The sequence below is a fragment of the Lacerta agilis genome, chromosome 3, assembly GCF_009819535.1.
Source record: "Lacerta agilis isolate rLacAgi1 chromosome 3, rLacAgi1.pri, whole genome shotgun sequence".
Lineage (NCBI taxonomy): Eukaryota > Metazoa > Chordata > Lepidosauria > Squamata > Lacertidae > Lacerta > Lacerta agilis.
Genome location: NC_046314.1, coordinates 95,649,050 through 95,670,544, shown reverse-complemented (window position 1 = coordinate 95,670,544; position 21,495 = coordinate 95,649,050). Strand labels below are relative to the sequence as shown.

General features: G+C 39.8%; 1 protein-coding gene across 3 annotated transcripts in view; it reads right to left on the bottom strand.

The window, feature by feature from the left end:
• UBR2 (ubiquitin protein ligase E3 component n-recognin 2) overlaps nucleotides 1-21,008 on the bottom strand; it is a 54,192-nt gene extending 33,184 nt beyond the window's left edge. The window contains exons 1-15 of one of the 3 annotated variants that reach the window (XM_033144848.1): nucleotides 20,791-21,008; nucleotides 15,628-15,887; nucleotides 14,797-14,875; nucleotides 12,214-12,327; nucleotides 11,526-11,656; nucleotides 10,483-10,621; nucleotides 9,868-9,930; nucleotides 8,384-8,504; nucleotides 7,676-7,783; nucleotides 6,883-6,971; nucleotides 5,423-5,521; nucleotides 3,719-3,882; nucleotides 3,532-3,631; nucleotides 3,066-3,194; nucleotides 1,013-1,196 (exon numbers count right to left, since the gene is read on the bottom strand). In XM_033144848.1, coding sequence (XP_033000739.1) covers nucleotides 1,013-1,196; nucleotides 3,066-3,194; nucleotides 3,532-3,631; nucleotides 3,719-3,882; nucleotides 5,423-5,521; nucleotides 6,883-6,971; nucleotides 7,676-7,783; nucleotides 8,384-8,504; nucleotides 9,868-9,930; nucleotides 10,483-10,621; nucleotides 11,526-11,656; nucleotides 12,214-12,327; nucleotides 14,797-14,875; nucleotides 15,628-15,887; nucleotides 20,791-20,919 — 1,909 coding nt within the window. In that variant the 5' untranslated portion in view covers nucleotides 20,920-21,008. Of the gene's footprint in view, nucleotides 1-1,012; nucleotides 1,197-3,065; nucleotides 3,195-3,531; nucleotides 3,632-3,718; nucleotides 3,883-5,254; nucleotides 5,354-5,422; nucleotides 5,522-6,882; nucleotides 6,972-7,675; nucleotides 7,784-8,383; nucleotides 8,505-9,867; nucleotides 9,931-10,482; nucleotides 10,622-11,525; nucleotides 11,657-12,213; nucleotides 12,328-14,796; nucleotides 14,876-15,627; nucleotides 15,888-20,790 lie in introns of all 3 variants that reach the window. The other 2 variants (XM_033144849.1, XM_033144847.1) reach the window with 2 other exon arrangements.
• Nucleotides 21,009-21,495: the final 487 nt, after the last annotated feature.

The following is a 21,495-nucleotide window of genomic DNA, read 5'->3' as shown; positions in this document are numbered from 1 at the left end:
ACCCCTTGTCATTGTCAGGCTACTATTAGTGAGCCCATTTGGATTGCCCACCTTTGGGCGACCAATGGAACCTGTTGGGGCATAAACTTAACAGCCTCTTACATGTGTCATATAATGTTTATTCCACACATGAAAGGAATCAATCTCAAGTGTGGCAGCACCTACATTCTGGAGCCTCCTGCCCATTGGCAGGCAACTTCACTGTTCTGTTTTTACTGCCTGCTAAAATAGGGTTGCCATATTTCAAAAAGTGGAAATCCGGACAAAAACGATGTTTTTAGACCTATTTTTAAGGAAATTCGCCAAAATCTAGACTTCCGACATGGGTTGCCATACGTCCGGATTTCCCAGGGCATTTCAGCAATTTCCGCCCGGACACTGCTTCCAATTCCAGTTTGTCTGGGAAATTTCGGAGGAATGGCAACCCTATGCTAAAAACTTTTGACATTTGTACATTTGACATGTCTTTTAATATGTAACTGTATTTGTGCGTCATACTTTATTTATATTATTGGTTTTTTTAGGTTAGTTTATATCTAACACCTGGTTTTATCAGTACCTTTAATCTATATTTTATATTTTGTATAAACTGGTTAGAGGCTTTGATGGTTGAGCAGTATACAAGTCCTGTTAATTAATGAAACAAACAAACAAACAAACAAATCCAATGGTAATACAAGTTAACTTAATTGTCACGATCTGGTTCATTTCCAAAGATAATATGCACCAAATGAAAAGTAACCTTGTGCAGATATTAGTGATAGTAGAGTTTGGCAATATCCACAATCATGAAGTTGTTTCATGCGGATTGCAGGTTTATATCATAATCTTGTAGTGCATATAAAAAAATAAATAAAGCAGGGGTCTAGAGTTCATATGACTATGGAGAAATCATGATGACAGGAGTCAGCAAACAAAGAAAAGTTTAGGAAAATATCTAATCTTCGTGTGAGCTTGTATAAACTGCTTTAAAACAATCCAGCACAAAATCAACCAAATATGTAGTCCTTACCTGCAAGTAAACGAGAAACAGGGAGATGAATGCTAACTTTTTCCTGAGAAACACAGTATCTGATAGTCTCAACTGAGTGTCCACACATGTTGAGGTCAATCGGTTGCTCTCCATCAGTAAAACCACTGTGGCATTGCATCAATGTGGTCAAACTTTTCTTATATGCTTCAATAAGCACTTTCTCCTAGAAAAAAGATTGAATTTATTCAAAGAAAGCATGGCTCTACATAAAGTTACAGCATTATTTATTATTAAAATATACATGTTAAGGATGTACCAAGATAAAACCTAGCCCCAGCTTATTTGGTTGAATACAAAAAAGTATGATGAGTGGAATGAGTTTACTCAGAATAATTCTGTGGAGACGTTACATGAAAAGCTATCTGGAGCTGTGTAATAGTAAGCAAAGGGATTATGGAACTACATTTCAAACATGGGGTTGTATGCGTTGCAAGCAGAAAAACATCTGTGTATTTCAGTTCATTTCATGCATAAAATGCTCTTCCACTAAGTTTAAAACAGCCTTTCCACATGTGAAAGAGGTGTTTTGCTTGCAGAAGGGAATCTTGTATTTTATCCATTTTCCTTTCCATACCACCAATTTAAGAGGCACCCTAAATGGCTTTGGACTAGGGCAATTGATATTAAGATCCTCCTCAGAAGCCCTTCTTCATGTTCCCCACCCTCAGGAGCTAAGGAAGGTGGCAACCCGAGACAGAATCCTTTTAGTTGTGGTACCCTAACTTTGGAATGCTCCCTTTTTTATTCCCCCAGGCCATTTCAATTTTTATGTTTTGAAAATTGTATGGCTTGGTTCTGAGATACTTCAGCTGCTCTGTTTATTTCTGTTGGTTGTTACAGTTCAGTTATTCAGTGTTTAAACTATTATTAGCCACTCACAGAATCTTCAGTCTAAAGAGTGAGAAAAGAAAGGTCCTAAATAGATCTTAAAATTAAAGCTTTCATTAACATTCATCTTTACACCAATACTCAGCGCATTAAAAAAAAAAAAAAAGTAATTGTGTTGAACCAAAGGCGAAATGTTCCAGAAGCTCTGCAGACACCATCTTGGTAGTCAAGATAACCCCACAATTAAATGGTGGTTGTTGTAGCAATGAGATCATATACGTTTATATTCACTTGCTTTGATGTAAGCTAATTGGCTTGCTTTGATGTTATCCTTGAAGTGATTGGCTCTGAGCCCAAAAAGGGGAACTATCTGCAAGATATGGGTATTTGCCATCTATGCTCTCATCTTGTCAGGTGGAGCGATGGAATGTCCTGGCCAAAGGAATGTAATGGGTGCAGAAAAGCCATCTCCTTGCTGCAGTGTCCATCCCGCTTCTGCAAAGGCTAGGAGACCTGACAGGCTGCTTTGCTGAAAGTCTACAACCTTCTTTAATAAAGCACTAGAACAGATAACCCTGATTTTTTTTTACATCCTTCTTTGGTACCCCTGCACCCAACCACTCCCATGGGCCCTCCTTTGGGCCTGCGGTTCAGAACAGTAATTGTGGGCCATAAATAAGATTGTTGATCAACCCGCTGCTAATCAAACATCAATAAAACTTTGCCAGCTACATGCACTACTAAACTATATAATTTAACTAGGAGAGCTTTCATTGTCAAACAGCTAAAAAAGAAAAAGGCAACTATTTTCAAAGTATTTTATCATTTCTTATTCACGGGAGAAGCTGCAAAATTATGGGCATGTTATGATCAGTCCTCCTTTTTAGATTAAGGACGTGGAAAAAATGGTTCAAACCAAGATGGCAACAGATAATTCTTCTCACATTTATATACCTATATCCCTCTTCCCCCTTCCTTCTACCCCATGAGATATAAAGTACTAATCCAAGTCTCAGTTCTTTTTGCAACATGTAATAATCATTACCTGAAAAATGTGCACAAGGTTGGAGGTCCCAATTTTTAAAGCAGTTTGGTTTCACTGATACACACCCTATTGTTTATTTATATACAAGAACCTTAAGAAAATGTAGCTATTTTATTCATTCATATTAATCCGAACACATCTGAAGGAGATACAACTTACATCTAAAGCACACCAGTCCTGCATCATTGAGATGACATGGGTCAATTTCATCTGCAACGTGAATGCTGCTTCCCACTCTGGTTCCATTTCGATATGCTGCCCAACTTGGCGGGTTATTGGATCCATGCCCTTCAGAAATAGGAAAAAGCCAAATCATTTACAAGAGAAGCATCAAAGCAACAGGGTAGGGTCAGTGCTGAGACTCAGCAAATCTTGCATGGTGATTGCCTACAGAGGGAACTGTAGAAATATTTAGCTCTACTGAAATTGGGGCAACTGTAAAAAATAGATTTCCAAAACCTAGCAATATTTTAACAGTAATATGAAGACAAAATAAAAATAAAAAATTCCTTCCAGTAGCACCTTAGAGACCAACTAAGTTTGTTCTTGGTATGAGCTTATATATACCATCTCATTTGTTACTCCTTGATAAATGTAAGTACCTTAAGAAGAAGAAATCACCTACCTGCATACACTTCAGTAACTCCAAGAAGATGTCAAAACCATCTAGAAATTTTTGCCTCAGATCATCAGACCAATCAACTGGTTTGCTTATCAACACGTACCTGAAGTACAGCAGAAATAAGTTTTCAATCTGATTTTGGGCTATTCATGTAAAAATATATTTGTCTGATTAGGTATAAAACACTCACTTTAAATCCAGAATCAGGCTTTGGACTCGTCTGAATTTGAAAGCCTGTAGCGCAGTGTACCGTTCAAACTGAAATCTGCCTTGTATATCTCGATGTCTTAAGTGGTCCATAAATGTTGAGATGATAGTAGTCATGAGGTTCTCCTCTATTATTAACATTCGAGCCTATGTCAAAATAGATATTTAAAGGTTTGTTTCAATCATGTCTGATAATGACAAAGATAAGAGACTCAACTAACAGAAGAATGCTCAGGTGCATGGTTTTTAATGTGGATATAAGGTAGTCCTATTTCTGTAGCAAAAGCAGTCTGGGCAGGAAAGCCAGTTACTAGGTGGGAGATCACCTGAGAATCCTCTGATCCTTGAAGGATAAAATAAAGAGTTTCAACTCCATGTCTATAGCTAGAAATTGTACTTTCAATGACTGACAGGGCTTTGTCTATCGCTCATATGAAAACAAAAGTCATAAAAGTACTAACTGGCATTTTTTTTTTGTTCTAAATCTCTATAACCTGCTTTTCATCACTTGGTTTTAATCAGATCTGTAAAAAGGTACCCAATATAGACAATATAACAATCTATTTACATCTCAACCAAGATGTACACAGGATCTTTTCCGAGAAAAAAAAAATGTGTCAGTAACTGAGGCAAAATAAACTGTTGGCTTTAACCTTACACCAAAACATTACCCATATTTATTCAGTCTAACATATCTGAATCAGTTAACAGCCATAATTTGGTACTTTTCTCATTAAAAGGAGTACATTTTCTTCATACTATGTTCAGCACTTTATAATCTTCACTGGAAATTTTCAAGCAGTCACCTTAAATAGCTACACCCATAATTATGTTATTTCTATGGCACTGTAACCCTAATCCAATTTCAAAAGCATAGCACTGGAGCCCTACAGATATACAGAGATCTTTGCACAACTAACTTTGCCTCATTCAATTCTACCTCCTCACTGGACTGAGATACAGAGCTGAAATATGAAAATGACATTAACATGTGTCTGAAAGAATGTCAGATCACATTCCCTATTATTGCCAAATGCCTCCAACACAAGCATGTTTCATGTATTCATTATGTTAATATTTCTGATTGCTCAGTACGTTACTAAAAGGAAAAATTGTTGCAGCCATAACTGTCACTGAAGTTCTCAACCGAAAATATTCGTATGAATTAAAAGTACACTAAAGCACCAACCTAATGTCTTGCCCATTCCTTAAAGCATGGATCCTCTGGGGACAGGAATTCATCTATGAAACTATTGTACTCTAGCTACTAATTTAACATAAATGAGTCTTGTGATCTAATACTATCACAGAAGTACTGGTAGGGAATCTCTTTCCCCTCCCCTCTGTTCTTTCCTCCATTGCCTATTTTGGACTGTAATCTCCTTGTGGGTAGAGATCTGTATGTTGTACATGAAACTATGCAAGACTATTACCTGTGTATAAAACAATAACAAATTATTAATGTTAGATCTGTGGGAGTTGGGGCAAAGAGAGCTTCAGTCATCATTTAAGTACTTACAAGTGAAGGCACTGTGAATATCTGTACCGAAAGGTCAGCAATTGAGTACTCTCTGTCGTGGTCATCTTTCACATAATCATTCTGCAATCGCTCATAATTCTATTAAAGAAGGAGGCAAAAAAGGCAAAGGGTGCCAACTATCAGTTTAAAAAAGGAACCACTACTCACCAGAGTAGGCACAGTGAAGAGCTGAACAGAGAGAGCAGTCACCGACACTGGCCGCTCGTGATCATCCTCCATAAAATCTTTCTGCAACTGCCGATAATTCTAAACAACAAGGGGGAAATTCACCTCTAATCTGCACTGACCAGACGTTCTAACTAAATTTAAAGCTGGCGATGGGAAGGTTTTGTACCAGAAACTGCATTTGTGCAGAAACAGTGCAAACAAACTTGCAGTATCATCACAATTTACCAGACCATTAATAAGCACAGGTATAGCAACAGTTACTTGTGTCAAGAAAAAGGACTGGGTTTAGCCAATATTTAGAGGTCATATCTGGGAAGCAGTGCAATATATAAGAATAATTTTTATTTTTCAGATTACATGCTTGACTACTCCCAAGTTATTCAAAAATTACGCCTGACTTCATTCCACAACTTGACAGCCCTCTTCAGACGATCTTTCAGGCTTCATAATCCACAGTTAGCTAGGAATAAGAGCTCCTCCCTCCCCCTCCCCAAGCCAAGTGCCAGTTTCAGCACAATGATTCTGACTTGTATTAAGCCAGAGTTCACCATTACGCCTGGTTTAACCTTGGTTAACTGCTTTTTTATTTGGATTGTTAGGCACATCCAGCAAAAGTGGTAACATGTGCCATCCAAATCACATAGGAATTTACATTTCCACATTTAGGCTCTGATCCAAAGCTTCCACATTGACTTTAATATTGAGGCCAGCTTTGTGCACCCATCTAAACAGTACATGCAGATCTGCCCAAACAAGTCATCAGGCAGTCCTTTTACATGCAGGAATACCACGTACAACCCAGAACTCCAAAAGGCTTAAGGAGCCTTTGGCACCAGGTTGTTACTATTTAGTGCAGGCATGGCCAAACTTGGCCCTCCAGCTGTTTTTGGACTACAGTTCCCATCATCCCTGACCACTGGTCCTGTTAGCTAGGGATGATGGGAGTTGTAGTCCCAAAACAGCTAGAGGGCCAAGTTTGGCCATGCCTGATTTTGTGTAACAATCTATGTGTTCCACTATGTGGTGTTGACCTTTAAAACCCTAAACAGCCTCAGCCCAGTATACCTGAAGGAGCGTCTCCACCCTCATCGTTCAGCCCAGACACTGAGGTCCAGCGCCGAGGGCCTTCTGGCGGTTCCCTCACTGCGAAAAGTGAGGTTACAGGGAACCAGGCAGAGGGCCTTCTTGGTAGTGGTGCCCACCCTGTGGAATGCCCTCCCACCAGATGTCAAGGAAATAAACAACTTTTAGAAGACATCTGAACCTGTTTAGGGAAGTTTTAAATGTTTGATGTGTTATAGTGCTTTTAATTTTCTGTTGGGAGCTGTTGGGAAACCCAGTCAGGTGGGCAGGGTATAAATAATAAATAATAATTATTATTATACTTGAAAAGTCACACTTTGCATTTTGAAGTATTTTTCATTAAGAAAGTTACTCACCCTTGCAAATCGGATAGCAAAGAGCTTCTTGTACTTCAAATCCATAAGTAGGCTGCTCATGAATAACTGATGGTAGACACTTCTAGCTCCTGTTGTTGTTTAAAAAAAGAAAGATACATATCAATGTGGAGGACTATTATATGACAGCATCATCCAAATAACTTTAGAGCAATCATCAAGTTTTGACAATGTGCTGATGTAGAGACTGAAATAGTTAAATCGTTCTGTTAAGTTGTCATGAAGATAAGGTGTCCCCAGAGTGGCTGGGGAAACCCAGCCAAATGGGCAGGGTATAAACAATAAACAAATTTGTTGTTGTTGTTGTTGTGCAGCAGCAGCAGCATCTTACACCAGCCATGTGGGAAGGTGTCCAAAAGGGGGAAGCCTTGCACAGTAGAGCACAGGAAACATAGCAAGACGTGGCACAGCATTAAGAAACACCCACAGTCTATAGCTCTGCTGCTTCAGAAATTTAGAGGTGTAGATGCTTGTTTGGCTTAGATATGAGCTTGGCAGAGATCAATGCCTCACTACTTCTAGCCTTGCATCTTACGATATCCTGAACAGCACTTTCCTCTTGACGGTGCCTTCCACCAAGACTGCAGTAAACCAGGAGTAAACTAAGATGTATGAATTTCGTATCTGAGTACCTAAAGTCTGTGCCCATCCCTCTCATCACAGATGCTTTTTGCTCTGATTTATCTAGACTGCTCTAGCTTGGTGAAAGAAGAGGAGATCCCAGCAACCGGACTGTGGTGCAGGTAGATTCTTAAAACAAGAAGGAATAGCCCACCTTTCCAGAGTTTAGAATCAGACAGCATTAGTTTATCCACAAGAGAAGAGTTTTCTCCTTCTGGTCCCTCCTGTAAGCCAACTTGACACAATATTCTTCGAAGGCCATCTAATTAAGGAGAAACAGTAATACATGAACCTAAAGGATTAACTGGTTTGCTTTAATCATCCGTTTTGTGCATAAAACTCAGTTGTACGTAAGACATTTAAATCTCCAACATGCACATTCTTAAAATAGAAGGCATTCATCTTTATTTTGTATTTACTACAGATATGCATGATCTTGCAGAATAGACTGTCTCCAACATAGAAAACTTAAGTGATGTAAGGTCATTAGAGGAGAATCATATTTAGAAAGCAGACAAGTGGGACCTGAAATTGCTCAGGGATAGGGATGATTTGCAGTCAGAAAATGGCATGGGAGAAATATAAAACTCTCCCTACTTCAGGTGCCCTTGTGGTTGATTTTAGGAAACAAAAAGAATGTTGGGAGATTCTTTCAGGGACTTTCCACATCACAAGTAGCTTTGTCCTCATGCTTTAATTAAACTGGACCAATAAGCCTGAACAAATATATTTTTGTTATGTTTGTACCATGTCCACAAGACCATGTGAGTCTATCATTCTGTCCCTAGAAAGAGGAATTTTCTGCTTTTCAATCATGACTTTTCTCTTTCAAATATATCGTAAGTGTTTCAAATTTCAGTACCTGAATATCCAATAATATTGCCAAGCCAAGTTAGAAGCTTCAAACCAAAACTCTGATGGGCAACAATAGATGAATGCATAACTTGAACCTTCAGCGGCTTAGTCTGGCGACTGGTACTTCTCTTAAGAAAAGGAAAGGAAAAAGGGCAGGGAAAAGAGAAGCCATTAACAGGTTTTGCCCCAAACACAGCACTTTTCTTTTCAAGTTTGTACAGTTAAGACACAGAACAATCCCAGGCAACTGGATTTTCATGGTTTTCCAATATCTAGTACTATATGCCTACACTTTATAATGCAAGAATTGTAAAATTTGAATTCCGTTTCTAATACTGAAGGTGAACAGCCTTAGGAACAATTGAAGGTTTAACTCGAACTCAGAATGCAAGGGAGAAATGTGCTAAGAGGAAGGCAGGCTTGGCAAATCCACACCGTGATCAACTCCCGCCCGGGAACCAATGTGCCCACTGTGGAAGGACGTGTGGGTCCAGAATTGGCCTCCACAGTCACTTACGGACTCATTGTTAAAACTGTGTTTATGGAAGACAATCTTACTCGGCTACAAGTGATCGCCAAAGAGAAGAGAGACCCTTTTTGGCTCTGACAGATATGACTACAGCAAAGGGCTTCCAACTATCTGTAACTGCAGATGGAGAGTACATCAACTGTCCGAGAGGCATGGGGGCCATGAGTTCAAGGCTTCTTTCCCAACAAAAGATTTCCGTCTTCAACCCCATCATGCAATTTAATGACACAGTCAAGGCCAAAAGTGCCAAGTATCTATTCACAACAATGCAGGTCCCAGTCTAGTTTTGGAAATTGTGCACGTAATTCAGGGATGACTGCAGAGAAACATTATGGCTACACTCATCGGAATACACAATTTTTGATCCAGTAGATGTATCTGCTGAACTTTGCTTCTTAGCATGAGTCATACACGTTGGACTGGGGGTTTCTTCATTAGCCCCCCAGAATCTTAGGGAAAACTTGAGCTGAAAATATACATTTTCCCTCCCAATCCTATGCATCTTTACTCACAAACAGTATAGCAATCTGAAGGAAAACACCAGCACTTTGAACTTTGCCTGGAAATAAAACTGGGAGCCAATTCAACACTTTAAGCACTGGTGAGATGTCATCCCAATACTCAATTCCCGCTAACAGTCCAGCAATTATACTCTGAATTATATTTAGTTTCCAGTCTTCAAAGGCAACTCCACGTACAATACATTGCAATAATCTAATCTGGATGTTACCACAATTTTAAAGTAGAATGTGCCAATTTTGAGTTTTTGAAGAATGATAGAACCATCAGACAAGTGACTTACAAGGCATGCTGCCACTTCCATCAGACACATTTAACATTTCCTTAACATTCTTAAAATGTCACATACAGTTTTAAAATGCTAATGGGCACATATGCTATAACAGTGAATTGATTATAAGGAAGTACCATTCAGTTAAGGGAAATGAAGCAATGTCACTTACCACTATCACTGATTTGGCTTGGTCACAGTACTGAAAGTCTCCATAGCGAACTGACCTGCGTCCCTGTTAAACAGTTACATGGTTATTAACAACTAATTAAAGATATAACTAAAACTTTAAATAGTATGTTTCGTTTTTACAGGTTTTGCCTCTATGTTACATTAGAAAAGACTGGCTAAAAAATATTTTTTCTTGGTGGACGGTGTAAGAAGAGAGGAGGTTTTCTCAAATTTTAAAAAGTGCTTTCCCAGAGACTCACTGTGAAGTTAACTTGCTAAAGCATTGCCAAAGAATCACAGGCTGGGAAGGCATCCAGGAAGGAAGTGTCCCAACTTTCACAGCATGATTTGCGAAGTGGAGGTGGGGGAGCAAAATTGTATGTTATCAAGTAGGCACTTGCCAAGAGGGCCAATTGCAGCAAGTATAATCAAGGAATGAACTAATTCATTGATTTGGAATTTGCCTAGCCCCTTCTATTCCTCCAAATAAGGTAAATGGTTGATCAACTAGCAGGAAGGAAGAATGGAAGGAACTACAGGACTAAATCCTCTTAAACTGACCAAGCTTAATCATTTTTATCCAATATTTCAATGGAAGTCTAAAGAGGTTACTTACATCTCTGTCTACAGTTGTTGCGAAACCAATGGCTTCCTTTTGTGTACAATTGACAGCTTTTTGAAGAGTGTAAATAACCTGTTCATATGTGTGAACTTCATCATTAAAAAGCATGCAGAAGTAAGTATCTGTCTTCTCACTGTAAAGACAGTATTACGAATAAGGAATATAATTAATTTAAATCAATCAAGGTATTTTCTCTGGCATTTCAATACTTCTATTTGCTGGAATCTCTATTAAGGAAACATACTGAATCAGCAATAGGAAGACGGAGGGCTCTTGTGATTAATTTTACTACCGTGCCTTGAGTGAGTGGAAAACTTCTGCTTCTACATGACAGCCTCGCCAAATTCCTCTAATTTCCCAATCCAACTGACCCTCTATGAACCATCCTGCAGGGACTACCAAACTTCAGGAGCAACTTGGGGAGGGGCAGAGGGCGTTGTAGTGAGGAGCATCCTACTGCAAAGGTGGAGTTCTGTTTTATGTTCTCTGGATCCAAGTTATTGTATTATCCTACAGGATATGCTGGATCCTATCACTATTTTCAATGACATTAGCTTACTATAGCAGTGCCAAATTGCATTAGATACTATTGGCAAGAAGCACTATTCTACAAAAACAAATAAACAAACAAAAAATCCCACTAATTTATTTCGTAAATAAAGGAGGAGAGGAAGAGAGAACAGACTTTTCAATAAGAAAAAAATCAATATAATTCTTTAGAGAAAACATTTCCCTTTTAGCCTCTAGGAACAGCTATTTTAAGCATGTTTAGTCAAAGCTATGTCCCACTGAGCGCAATAGTATTTACTCTCAAGTAAGCTATATCCACTGAGTGCAATCCAGAGAAAACTGATCACACTGAAGACCCGCTGAAACTGATGTGATGTAAATGTTTGTCAGACTTATTTCAATGGGACTAAAGCATTGGCAATTCTTTTTAGGCTGCACACAATGTCATTTATGAATTAAGATGCAGCTAACATTTTTCCATTAAAAACTGTGCCTGTCTTGGAAGTTCAAACAATAATTTTACTTACACTGTCTCTAAACCAGGTGGTAAATCATTTTCTTTTTCCCATGTTAAAATATCTACAGCATACTGAAACATGATAGCAAAAATATTGTAAACTTTTGCTATCATATCTTCTGTCAAATGCACAAGAGGATCCTAAAATGAAAAAAGAAGGCAAGTGTTAAGATCGAGATAATAATTTCTAACATTTCCCCTACAGATAAAAGAAGCTTAACACATCAAAGTTAATTATTTGAAAATTCTTATACCCTAGTCCAGGCATAGGCAAACTTGGTCCTCTAGATGTTTTGGGACTACAACTCCCATCATTCCTAGCTAACAGGACCAGTTGTCAGGGATAATGGGAATTGTAGTCTCAAAACATCTGGAGGGCAGAGTTTGCCTAAGCCTGCCCTAGTCTATGGGATCTGGCTGCTAGAAAGACTAGAAAAAGTCATTTTAGTGTTAAAAGCTCCTGAAGTGAAGAACAAGACACTTAAATACAGAAAACATAATAAAGCACACCTGACTGAAAGAACAACCTTGATGTATTCCCTCCTGCTTTATACAGGAGGAAGCAAAGATGTCATGTGGGTGGCGTGGCTGGGCCTAGAGTTAGGCCAGAGAGTGGGCTCTCAAATTTTGCTCTCTGTCCAAACCGGAGTTACCTGAGCAACAGCACAAAATAGTTTTCGAAACCTGTGTATCCTTACCTCCTCTTCTTCTGTTTCTGAAGTGTTATGTTCATGCTTCTGGCAGTATGGACCTTCTTTCCAAGCTTCAGTATCACCACAGTCACAGAAACCTCCTCCACCAGATGTTGTCATCTACAGCATTATTTAAAAATAAATATGAACAAGAAAGTATGCTTCATAAATGAAAACCCAGGCTGGTAAACTTTCTATCAAAAACTGATTGGCAATCTGGGACACAGTGAAGAAGACCCGAGAGACAATTTAGAGATTCGTGGTGGTTTTTCAATCCTTGTGACGTTAAGTTAAATGGCTGCTTTGAAGTTTTGTATAACAAATCCTATACTCAATGGAGCAGAGACTACAGGAATGTCATTTGGGCTCACCACCAGAATAAGGCTCCATCTTCCAGTAATAGCCCTGACAGCTGGCTGCTCCCAGTGCCAAAGGATCAGCAAGTCTTATGAAAGGGCAGAGGGGAAGAAAAGTCATTATTACCTTTCAAACTAAGGGTAAATCAATGATATGAGCTATAGCAAGCAGAATTCTCCTTGCTTTTAGAGCTAAGCAGGGCATATTCTCCAGGTCTGTCCTGCCTGCTTTTTTATGAACAAGGATTCAATAGATTCCACTCAAGCCTCCACTCGTGATAAAATGCCTACAGGAGTAGATCCTGCCATTGTACTAAAATATGAAGTCATACAGACAAATCAGCAGACATGATCTTGGAATCATACATTATAGGAATTATTGTATAGAATAAAAGAACAAGAATCACTTGAGTTTATTGCATGACTCACTTATACCAGTTCCAATTTTAGGTTAGATTATGGAAAATACTGACTGGTTGGCCTTATGATTATTAGTTCTGCTAACTTACATACTTCAAGAAATGCACTTCCCAAAGAAATTACAAGAAGTTTCTCCCTGCTCCAGCAAGTGAATTAGGCGATAACAAGATAAGGACTATCTTATCTTATTCTTCTTCAGTTAGCAGCTATTCTAATGAGACAGTGCATCTGGCTGTTAACCAGAAGGTTGGTAGTTCAAGCCCACCCATTCCTGCATTGCGACGGGTTGGACTAGATGACCCTTGGGATCCCTTCCAGTGCTGATTCTATGAGTCTATAATCTATGTTAAGCAATCAGAGCAAAAACAGATCCAACTTAAAGATAAGGCCAGGGGAATGGAGAGTGAAGCCTTTCCCTTACTTTAAGTCTGCAATTTATTATGTTTAATATGTGAACTTGTATGAAGCATGTTATGGGGTGGCAGTGTAGAGAAACAGAATCTGAAAGGGGTAAAATGCTTGACGAAAGCTATGGAATTAATCTCAGGTTCAAAGTAAATAATAATAATTCAACCTACAGTATACAAAGACTAAGCAACATAACTTCAGACTATCAGTAGTGTGGTGTTTTAAGGACTTGTGTTGTTTCATAGATTCCCCCCCCCCATTTGACTTTGTTGTAAGCTGCCCTGGGGCATGGGCAAAGTGCATAAACCATCCTTAGAAAAACAAACATGATAACATACATAACGTATCTGCATTGTTGTGCCATCAAAACAGGATTATCACAGCTGATTAGTAGGAATTAACATTTGCAGACCCCTGATAATTTCTGTAAAGGGGAAAGAAATCCAAAAGTTGGCCCAGGGTGCTGGGGGGGACTGAAGATCAACAAACCACCAAATCCAGAGCCCTGCTGGGCACATGGCCTCAGGCTGAGAGGGAGAAGCACCATTTTACCTGCCCCCTTCTGTTTTTTCCAAAAATGATTTATCTCCTATTGTTTCCAATAGGAAGGAACATGAGCTGGCTCCAGGGTTGTCATATTAATTTCCTCTGCTTTTGGGTGTGTGTGTGTGGAAGGGGTGTCAAGGGAGTGGGAACACTGACCCATCTCTGTAGCATCTACTGGTTTCAGAGCTCAAAGTTGGTAAGATAGGGCTGTAGAGGTTTCTGTGACAGCTTGGAGGGGGGCAAACTAGGTCAGATTCCCATGGGTTTGGACCACTGCCTCCACCCTCACAGGGGGGACTGAAACATCCTATGGTCCCTAGGGTGCCCTGTCTAGGACCATAGGATTGCAGCCAAAATACCTATTTATCTGTTAATTTCAGCCTTCAGTTCAGTGATAAAGGGATATACTAGAGATGCTGTTTTCTTCTTTTAAATTACAGTGCTGAGTTAACTGTGAGCATGAGGCAGCTGTTGTGTCATAACTGGTTGACGCTTTCATTTATTGCCTGTGATTACTCTCATTAAGCCCATCTACCTACACTTACACCTATAATCTAAGGAAATGAACTTCAAAGTCAAATTTTTAGTTTCCGAAAGCCACATTTAATGTTACTCAAAGTACTGATCTGTGTGAAAGCATCAGGGCTGCCTGGGCAAGTAGGAATACTTCCTACATACTGAATTTCATAGCTTTTGTAATGCTACTTTTGCATTGGGGAGCAGAGGAAGAGAGAGGGAGGAGAGGAAAAGATAATGGGGGGGGGGGAAGTGTGATAAAATATACACTCATTTGATTTGACCAAGTCACAAATTTGATACTGAATGAGACATCACCAAAATCACATATAGGTTTACTAACCCTGTATCGATGCTCTCTGTGAACACTTCCCAGGAAACATTCCATGCAAAGCACGCAAGTTGGATCAACTGCACAATCTCTGACAAAAAAAGAGAGTAGAAAAAACATGTAATAAAAGGGCCAACTACACAATGTTTAGAATGAACTTCTATACATATTTAACTAAAAACAAGCTCCACTGAATTCAACACTTCTGAAAAGATCTGTATAGGATTGCACTGTCAACTGCTTGACAAAAAGCCTGTAATGTATATTGGACACAACCTAGGACCTTCTATGCAGATGGAAATATTATATGTTGTTGTTGTTATCATTATGTATTGAATAACAAAAACTGCAGTTCAAAACCACTACCTGCCCAGAAAGCAAAGAATTAAAAAGTACTAAATGGCAGCCACAAATAACCCAAACAGGTTGGGGTTTTGCTATTCTTTGGAACCAGAGATCAGATATAAGAATGGTATCAAATTGTGCCCTTGTGAGTATGTAGCCTGATCTAGGTGGGACCTAACAGAAAAGGGGGAGGAGGTATTTTTTTGCCAAAATCCTGCATCCAGTTACAACCTCCCACACTACCTTGCTTGCAGCCCCAACCATCTGCAACATGCAGCTGCCTTTCTTCAACTTTAACTGGTATGCCAACTACGACAGTTCCTGGGCAGGGAACCTGCTTTCACTGTATTTACTGGATTTTAATGGATTGCTTTTATTGTAAACTGCCCTCAATTTTTTAAATGAGCAGTTGTATTAAAAATGTTTAAAATCAATAAATAGAGCTCAAATCATTCAACTGTTAAGGGGCTTGACAGTTTAAAATAAGTGACTAGTTACCTGCAAGAGTATGTAGGCTCGCCAACTTTAAACACCCGGCCACAAAGATGTGAAGGCTTGTTGGATTGCTCAAGTTTCTGAAAGCCAAATGCAGGGTCTTCACCGCATAGGTACCATTCCATTGGTCCCAGCAAAACCTGTTGCGCAAGCAAATCTTCGCTTTGTGGGGCTGGATTAGGACCCCTACAGTAAATTTTGGGTACATAGTAGGCAAGGTGCTTGTATATTTCTTTCGGAAGATCAGGTGTTTGCAGCCATTTCTTTAAGGGGGAAAAAGTTAACATACATTAGCACTGCCTCCCAGAGTTCTTTGCTCTCCTGCCTCTGTCACATGACGAGAGACAATACCCAACCCATTCGAGTCACCAGCAAACGTCTCAAATTAAAAAATATTTCATAGCTTCCCAGCATATTTCTGAATGAAAATACTACAGTACAACTATCAATATAAAATTCAGTCATTTTGATGTCTACAGTCCAGAGAGATACTTTGAGCATATCCATGACCAATCAGTTGTCAACTTTTTTCCTTTTAAAAGCTGCAAGTTTCAAAGTAGTTTATCATGTGGCAATGCATATACAGAGATGTACAATAAATACAAGCCTAAAGTCAAACTGCAGAACTAGCCGGAGGACCCTTTGAAAAGTGGCTGTTGCCTCCAAATTGGTAGTTTCAAAAAGCTTTTAAAGAAAGGTGCACTACATACAAATAAACCCATAAACCTCTGTAAACAACCTCATTCTGGATAAAAGCACTGCCCAGGAAAAAAAAAACCTGAATTGGCAACAGCCACAAGAAGTCAATGAAGTTTTACTGCTTTTAAAGTTTTCTTCAATGGAATTCTGCTGATGGTGTTACATTTAGTATGGGGTGCGGTGGGAGAGAGCCAAGGTGAAGGAATGGAAGCCTTTGAAAGATTTTTTTTTAAAGTGTTAATCAGAAGACATGGCTTCAAAGCCCATTATATCACTGCTTTTCTTTTAAAACTATAGTCATTAAAAAAACAAAGAATAAGCAAGTGGGTTTTCAAGGCATGCCAGGAACACAAAGTGATTCAACTTCAGTATGCCTGGCCTGAAGTAACCTCACTTGCTACGCTTGACATTTATGCTGTGCCTGCATGAGAGAAAAAAAATGTTAAATGGCACCGCACAACTGTGCTCAACCTGAAATAGGGGAGGAGGTTCAAGGGAGTATTCCCCAACAAGAAACCATACCCATGCAGGAAGGATCCAACTGTCTTCTGACAGAAATGTATGAAAGTTGTTCTGAAAGCTCTTCCCAATTACCAGTATCTCAGGTATTTTTCAGCGGTAAAGGAATGAAATAATTTGGTACACCCACCACTGAGCCATAACAAAGAGAGCGTAAGAATTGTTTTGCTGGATCAAGACAAGATCCAGCTAGTCTAGTATTTTTTTCTTTACAGAAACCATCCAAATTCTTCTCAAACTTCACAAGTCCAGGGCACAAAGGTGATAGGCAATTCCTATTACTTTCATTCTGGAATTACCAAACATTATACAGAGTGAACCTTGCAATTTCCAAAATTTAACCTAATATTTGGATATGCTGGTAGCAAAACTAGCTTCTTCTTTGGGGCTCATTTTTGGCAATGGAAGGGGGTAGGACTCGTCCATTTTATTGTGATGCTGGATGAGCATTTTAGGAATTTTGTACTGTATGTCATTTTAAACATTCTGTATTTTATCTAGCTTTGAGATTTTTTTGCATAAAGCAACTAACAAATATAATTAATAATAAAGAACATGGGTTTCCCCAGCTCCATCCAATACTTGTTATTTTCTGGAAATATTTTGATGATAACCTCTTCAGAATGCAGAACCTGATGCAGTGCATAAAGTACACAAATTAATTATAAGGGGGGAAACGCTAGCTTGGAAAGCTTGATACATCAATCAGATCATCTGATTTATTTACTGATGAAGTTGTATAGCACTTTCAAGTGAACTCAAAGCAGAAGCCAAGGAATTGCCATATAATCTGTATAACTGTGCTTGTGGATAAGGTCAGGCTGGATTGATACAAAATTATCAACAATTGCACATAAATTATTTTAGCCAGAATTAAAGAGTCTGAATTAAACAATCTGAATCATGGCTTTCATCTAATATAGTGCCAAGTAACAGCGCAAGTGTTGATCCTTGTTAACTTAGTGCTAAACTGAATCCAAGCCAATGTCTTCTTGGTAGAACCTTGTCCACTTTCTAATTCCTCTTAGCGGAAAAAACTAACATAAAAGCACAACTAAAAATACAGCAGTGCTATTATTGTTAACCTCGATACCCAACAGTGTTAATCACCTTCAAGAACGTGATCTTCCATTGATTTTATTTTTTTCAAAAACAATCACTTTAAGAAAAAACCTTAAATGAAGTAGATTTAAAGTGTTGTTTACAATAAATATACAGAATATGTAAATAAGGCTGTCAATGTCATTAATGGTTAAAAGTGCTATTTTTGTCATCACTAATCAGTGGGCTGAAAACAAGTGAACCACCTATTGCTTTTACAACAGCAGCAAATTATCTATAAACAAATGTATCTATTAGTTGTTACTATTTATTTCAAAAGGATTATTGCCATAATAATGTTTATCTATGATATTTAAACATACTGTACCTGCAAAAATCCTATAACCATGCTTACAGATTCAAATATGCTATTTTTTACACAAAGATAAAACACTTGTATTTTTCAAGTGCAAATAATTTATAATTTCAAATAAAAATTAAAGCCACATTGTAATTATATTCTTTCTAGGGTTTAACTCTATGTACAGTTTACTCAGAGTATGTACAGTATACTCAGAGAACATTTAATCATAATAAACTAGTCACATAAAATATATATTTTTAAAAGATATAAAACATTTAATTTTAACAATTCCATAAGCATAGTTTGTGATAACATTAGAAAAGTTAAACATAACTTAATATTAGACGTTGTTGGTGACTACACTTGTGTCTCAGCTACAAGTTTGCCTTCTACTGTACAAGATATACTTTCCTTTGTTTTAACAAAAAGGGTACAAGATACAAAAGATAATAACATATTGTTTGTTCACGGAAAAAGAAAAGGCAACTATAAGTTACCACAAGTTCCCTACAAAAATTCAAATCTCCACAGGAGAAAAAGAGAGCTTCACATACAAACAAGGTTCAATTTTCTATACAAATGTATTAAATAATTAAAAACTTTTATTTAACCTATTACGGATAGCTACTATGAGGACTATAAAACACTCCATATTGCTAAAAGCCCCACAATGGGAAACAGATTCCAATTCCACGTGTCAATCCTGCAAACGGTTGTGGGTATGGGAAGAACCAAATCTGCAAGCACTAGATTCAAAATGTCTAAATATACAGATTATCAATTACACAGGATGCTCAATTGTGAATTTTTTGAGCTTAACATATAAACATAAAGTAACAACAATTATGATAATACATTTCTGGGAGTCAAGAGAGTACTATGAAAAGGTATCAAGATTTCAACAAAAAAAGCTAAAATTCAGTCGTGGGGGGAAAGTTTTTTACTTGGTAACAGAAGTCAGGAGCTCAGTTACAAAATTATAAATATTAACATGGAATAAGAGAATTCTGGTCACATGAGGTACTAAAATGAACAGGCTGTTAGAACATTTTTTACTTATGACATCTAATTCATCTTATATTTTACAAAACACACAAAGGAACAGAATGATGTCAAAACATAACTCCATATCCATCTATGCAAAGTTACATCATGACACTCCATCAAACTATACATTCTCCAACCTTGCAAGGAACTGCAAATTTTTACTAGGCTGCTCACGTATTACTGGAGTGTTAAAAGTTTTAAAGTCTGGCAACTTATTTCACTGGAAGGAATTGTTCTCTGCTTCCCAGAGCTGCTCATATGAACTAAAATATGGGTTAGATGTACAATTTCAGAGCTATTTTTTTAAAAAAATAGTTCTGTTTCAGGTGCAACTAGAAAGAATATTCCCCAAAGAGACAGAAGTGACCTGCCCTTAACACTCTTCAATTATACCCTCAGCAACGCTCACTAGCAGTGACTTGCAGACACAGAGGCTTGTGACAAAGTGCTTTAGATGGGAGAACACCTGCCATTTCCCAAAACATAGAGATGAGGAGGGAAAGTGTGAAGCCACCTAATATGCAGTATTTTAATGTCAACCACCATAGCCTATTTATGACTGGAACCAGAAGCTCTGTTTACAAATTAAATACAAGTCGAAGAGATCAACCCCAAAAGTTATTGCAGGAAGGAATCCATTCCCAATAGCGTTGAAGGAGAAAAAGCAGCCAAAAAAAAAAGGAAGGGGGGGGAGGAGTGCACTTCAGATCGCAGTTTGGTTAACCCCGCTGACTTGTGCTCCCTCGAATGAAGTCCGTAACTTACCACGGACTCGTTTCTCTGCTAAGTCGATCGTACTTGCAGAGGGGTCGCCTCTCTTGCCCCCTTTCGCCGCGACAACCTGTCAGGGTCTTTCACACGACCCTTCCCCCCCCCCCCCACGACCCAGAAGACCCGCCGCGTTGCTCTCTGCAGCAGCACAGAGGCATCAAGGAAAAACAACCACCCCAGGGCTCTCTCGATTCATGCTCAGTAGTAGCACTGCGGCACAACTCCTTGCCTAACTTCGCAGACCATTTTTATTTGTTTAGGAAACTTGCTTTCCCTCCCCCGCCCCCCGTTTCTCCGACGCCAAGACCCTCCCGCCTTCCCCGCTAGGCAATAATACCTTTTGTCACGCGAACCCCCCCCCCCCTTCTTTTTGGTTCACCGAGCTTTGTCTTCTCAACTCCCTTCTTCCTTTGCGTGTCAACAAGAGGCCGGCACCCTCCCCTTCACTGGACGTGGCTCCCACACCCCACAGCTGGGGAGCGAGTGGCTGTCCGCCCCCCAACTCTAAACCCCCACCCCATCCTCTCCGGCCCCTCGCCTCTTTCTCCGCCCGCAGCCCTCAGCATCCCCTCACAGCCTCCCTCCTCCTATTCTCGTCCCAACCCACACACCTGACAGCCTTGCCGGGCCTAATAATGCCCAGGTCGGACGCCCACCCCCGGGCCGGCCGGCCAGACGCCTCTGTCTCCCCTCCCTGGGCGTCCCTTCCCCGCGAGGCCTCTCACCAGGGCAGTCTCCTCGGCGGAGCACTCCAGCAAGCTCCTGTCAATGGCCGGGACCTCCGTCTCCCGGTCCGCCGCCATCTTCTCTCCTCCCGCGCTGCTGCTACTGCTGCTGCTCCTCCTCCTCCTCATCCGCCTCCTCCGTCGCCAAGTCAGTGGCACCCGGAACCGGGCCCGGCCGGCCGGCCTGACCTGTAGTGCCTGCCTGTCTGCCTGCCAGCCAGCCAGGGGAACCCGCTTCCGTTCCGAAGCCAACCCCGCCTCTCCCCAGGTGGCCCGGGCCCTGCTCTGCCTTCCCCTCCCGGGCGGAAGGGACTCCATTTCAGGGTCCCGCGAGGCATCCTGGGAGTTGTAGTTCTGAAGCAGAGGTGCGGTGAGGGGGAGCCCTTCGGAGAAGCGAAGCGTCCCCACCGGTTGTGATCTGCCGAGCCTGTTTGTTGTGGGCGCGCAGCTGCCCAGCTTGCTATTGGCTAGTCAACAAGGAAGGCGGCTTAATTCGGTTTACAGTAATTCGTGCGAAATTTACGCTCCCCAAGGGCTTTGGTGGCTCAGCCCGAGCGTGAATAATAGAAAATATTTGAGCATGTACAGAGTGGGTTTGAGCGGTCGCTGGGATTTCAGCGCGGTGCATGGAAGGTACCGCAGCGGAATTTGCTCGTCTAGATAAAAATAGGATTATTAAAACTATCCGTTCATCCAGCGTTAGTA